At 49.0% G+C, this 3,726-nt stretch overlaps 1 protein-coding gene across 1 annotated transcript; it reads left to right on the top strand.

The window, feature by feature from the left end:
- Window positions 1–737: 737 nt before the first annotated feature.
- LOC118575718 (oogenesin-1-like) lies at window positions 738–3,207 on the top strand. The gene is made up of 3 exons (XM_036176140.1): window positions 738–1,024; window positions 1,505–2,092; window positions 2,643–3,207. Exons 1-3 carry the CDS (start codon window positions 738–740, stop codon window positions 3,205–3,207), a joined length of 1,440 nt encoding a protein of 479 aa, XP_036032033.1.
- Window positions 3,208–3,726: the final 519 nt, after the last annotated feature.

Below are 3,726 nucleotides of genomic sequence, written 5' to 3'. Positions count from 1 at the left end.
AACAGACAGAAGATCAATGTGCAGAGCTAAGCCACTAGTCTGTCATGGAGGCCAGGCACAAGTAGCACAAACCTTTTATCCCAGCACTTGGAAGGCAGAAGCCGACAGATCTCAGTGAGTTCCAGGCCATCCTGGGCTACACAAGATTGAGTCAGTCTGGAAGAGAAACAGAGCCAAGCACTTGTGGCCCACACACCTTTAATCCCAGCAGTAGGGAGGTGGAGACAGGGAGTGACATGGTTGGGATGAGAAAGGAATACAAGGCAGGAGGAGACAGGAGTCAGTCTCTTTCAGGCTGAGGATCCCATAGGGGTAAGAAGTCTCTCTGGTGGCTGCTGCTCTGCTTCTCTGATCTTTCAGCTTTCACCCTGGTATCTGACTCTGGGTCTGTATTGATAAGACAATTAGGATTCCTGCTCCACTGAGTCATCAAGGTTCTCGTGGATCCCATCCCAGTGGGATGGATCCACCCTCCTGAGCTGTGTTTGGAACCAGATGGGATCTGTGACAATGAGGGTGCTTTGGAGAGACTTGACACCCCAGACAGGAGAATTATGGCTTTAAATCCAACAAGAGACGATCAGAGTTGCTGCACTGAGTTCTCCAGCATCACTTCAGCGGTGATCTTGCCCTCACAGCTCCTGATGTGTGCAGAATGATTTCCTCAGTTTCCACTCATTAATACCATATTCATTTCCATGCTTCGCCAGGATATTGACTCCTAAAAGCCTGTCAGAATGGGAGACCGAGACCCACCGACACTCCAGCAGCTTGCAATCGAAGGGCTCCTGAGGGAGGAGGCCTTGGCCATTTCTGCCCTGGAGGTGATGCCCCCGATGCTGCTCCCAGCAATGTTTGAGGTGGCCTTCAAGAACAGACAGACAAACGTCCTGAGGGCCATGGTCCCTATATGGCCATTCCCATACCTTCCTGTAGGAGCCCTGATCAAGACCCCCCACCTGGAAACTTTGAAGGCTCTGCTTGGTGGACTAGATGCCTTTTTTAAACAGATGGATTGCCCCAGGTAAACACCAACATCTGGGTGGAGGGAGGTTCTGTGTGTGCAGAGAGAGAGCAAGCAGAGATGAATAGTATTTGACCAAAGGGAAATTAGAGGATTTTGCTCGCATCAGCTTAGAAGATTCTAGAGGCTAGGGCCCAGTCCCAACCATCTCGGGAAATAATGGCAAATGTGGAAGTCCCAAAAGATTAGATTAGACACAGCCACCTAGGAATATCCCCCAAAGGAATACTTGTACTGCACAAATCTAGGTGGAATGAGGCGGGGATTAAGGGGAATGACATGGAAGAAAGGGTGACAGGGCTGAGGATACCAGCGTGGGAACTTTCCCTTTTGACAGAGCGTGAGGTTCTAGCTTTGGTTTTACACAGAGAGAGAAAGAAGTATTTGGAAGGGATAGCTGAAGTGCGAGATGTGGCTTGAATAAGCCTGTAAGACGAGTCTTGTCTGATTTGCTGAGGATTCTACCCATTTCTCCCACAGAAAGGGGAAAGTCAGAGTGCTGGATCTGACGACCACAGACTCTCACTGCTGGAGCATATGGGCTGGAACCTATGAAGGTGACTGCTCTCAACAGGTCGTGAGACATGAGCAGCAGCCCATGGAGACATGTCATGACTCAGGGATGAAGAACAATTTGAAGGTGGTAACTGAACTCAAACTTGTGGACAACGACACCAAAGAATATGCCACTCACTTGGTGTGGTGGGCCGAGAAGAAAAAAGATTCCATTCATCTATGCTGTCTGAAGCTTCAGATTTGGGAACCATGCATCTCCAATGTCATAGAGGTCTTAAAATCTGTAGATCTCCAGTGTATACGGGAGCTGCACCTGCGTTCTCTCTGGATAGATGACATGGCTGCTTTTGGACCTTACCTGGGGCAAATGAGAAACCTTCACACTCTAGTCCTAGAGGGCATCACCAACAACTTCAGGATGGACGAATCCCAAGGGCTGGAAGAGGAGTGGATAAGCACATTGCTCTCTCAATTCCCCAAATTCCATTGCCTACAGCATCTCTATATAGATGATATCTACCTTCTAGTTGGCTGCATGAGAGAGTGGCTCAGGTAAGGAAGGATAGAGAGTGTCCACCACCGGATAGAACCCACCTCTTTTTCTTGTAGGTTAGTAGGTTAGTGGGCCAGTCCTTGATGGTCCGGCCACTGTAAGCCTTGAATATCCAAGCAGATGAGTTCTCTGCTAAGATACGTGTGACCAGGCACCAGGATGCCTCTAATCGCTCATTTGAGAAAGGTTGTTGGGTGTCCAGAAAGGGACTGATGAATGGGAAATGTGTGACACTGGCACTGAAGTTGTGAGAACAGGATATGGCAGTGTTGAGGAAAGGACTCTACAGGGACACTCTTGATGCAGCTGAAGCTGGTCGGCAAGAGGTAGTTCTTCCTAAAATCACCATGACTGTGCCCTGAGCCTGGCCCATGGTGATACCCAGAGGCCTCACACTAGAATGCTGTGATGTTTGTGAGCAGACCACAAAGGGGGTTGATCTCCATGGGCAGAATGAATTTGGGAGAAGGAGTACCACCTGCTTCATTATCAATTCTACCATCCCCTTCAACACCCTGTGACAGAAACCCATCTCTGTTCTCTCCCCAGGTCCCTGAAGAAGCCCTTGGAGACCCTATCCATTAAGTACTGCCACCTCTCCCAGGCAGACTTGGATCACCTGCCCCAGTGCCTGAACCTTTCTGAGCTCCGGCATCTGCACCTCAGTTCTCTACTTTTAGCTGAGTGTCTTGGACCACTTGGACTTCTCCTGGAAAGAGTCAAAGCCACTTTGCAAAGCCTAGAACTGGAGAAATGTTGGCTGGAGGATTCAGGATTCAGGGTGCTCTTGCCTGCCCTGAGCCAGTGCTCCCAGCTCACCAAGGTCAATTTCATTGATAATAATCTGTCTCTGCCTCTCCTGATGCAACTGCTTCACAACATAGCCAAACTGAGCAAGCTGACCCAGGAGCTCTACCCTGCACCTCTGGAATGCTACGATCCTAGCGGCCTAGTGCTTGTACATCAGTTTGACCAACTTTGCCCCGAACTCATGGCTATAATAAGGACAGAAAGAAAGCCAAAAAAAGTGACTTTTGCTACAAGACAATGCCATAAATGTTTCAGTTGTTCTATCTATGAGCTGGAGAGCAGGCATTGCCTGTGCAGTCAATAAATTGGGAAAGGTTACTGCTTGGTACTGTCGTATTTTGTTTGTTGGTGTTCTGAAAAATCAAGCTTGCCCTGAGACCAGGGTGCAGAGCTAGCCACCACTTAACCATAGAGGCCAGCTGGTGGTGGCACACACCCTTAATCTCAGCACTTGGGAGGCTCATTCCTTTAATTCCAGTGCTTGGAAGGTGGAGACAGGATCTTGGCCCCTCATTAGGTCAGAGTAACTGCAGAGGTAAGAAGGCACTGGTGGTTGTTCCTTTGCTTCTCTGATCTTCCACATTATTACCCCATACTCGACTCCTGGGTTTTCTGGATAAGACTAAATAGGATCATGCTTCAGTTCTGAGCTATGGAAAGCTACTGGGGGTGGGGGTGGGGATGGATGAAATACTCTCTGGGATTAGTGCAGCTAGAGACTGTTCCTCACAGACATCCCACAGCATGAGTAGCTGTACCCTTTTGCCCTTTGCATCTAAGAAATGTTCTGTGTTTTGGAGTTCCTGGCGCGGCTCCTTCACAG

Source organism: Onychomys torridus, unplaced genomic scaffold (genome assembly GCF_903995425.1).
Source record: "Onychomys torridus unplaced genomic scaffold, mOncTor1.1, whole genome shotgun sequence".
NCBI classification, from domain to species: Eukaryota; Metazoa; Chordata; class Mammalia; order Rodentia; family Cricetidae; genus Onychomys; species Onychomys torridus.
This window is presented reverse-complemented; position numbering and strand designations above follow the sequence as displayed.

Coding starts and splice junctions, on each gene's coding strand:
- LOC118575718 (XM_036176140.1), top strand. CDS start 738: ATGGGAGACCGAGACCCACCGACACTCCAGCAGCTTGCAATCGAAGGG. Junction 1,025..1,504: donor AAACAGATGGATTGCCCCAG/GTAAACACCAAC, acceptor TTTCTCCCACAG/AAAGGGGAAAGTCAGAGTGC. Junction 2,093..2,642: donor TGCATGAGAGAGTGGCTCAG/GTAAGGAAGGAT, acceptor TTCTCTCCCCAG/GTCCCTGAAGAAGCCCTTGG.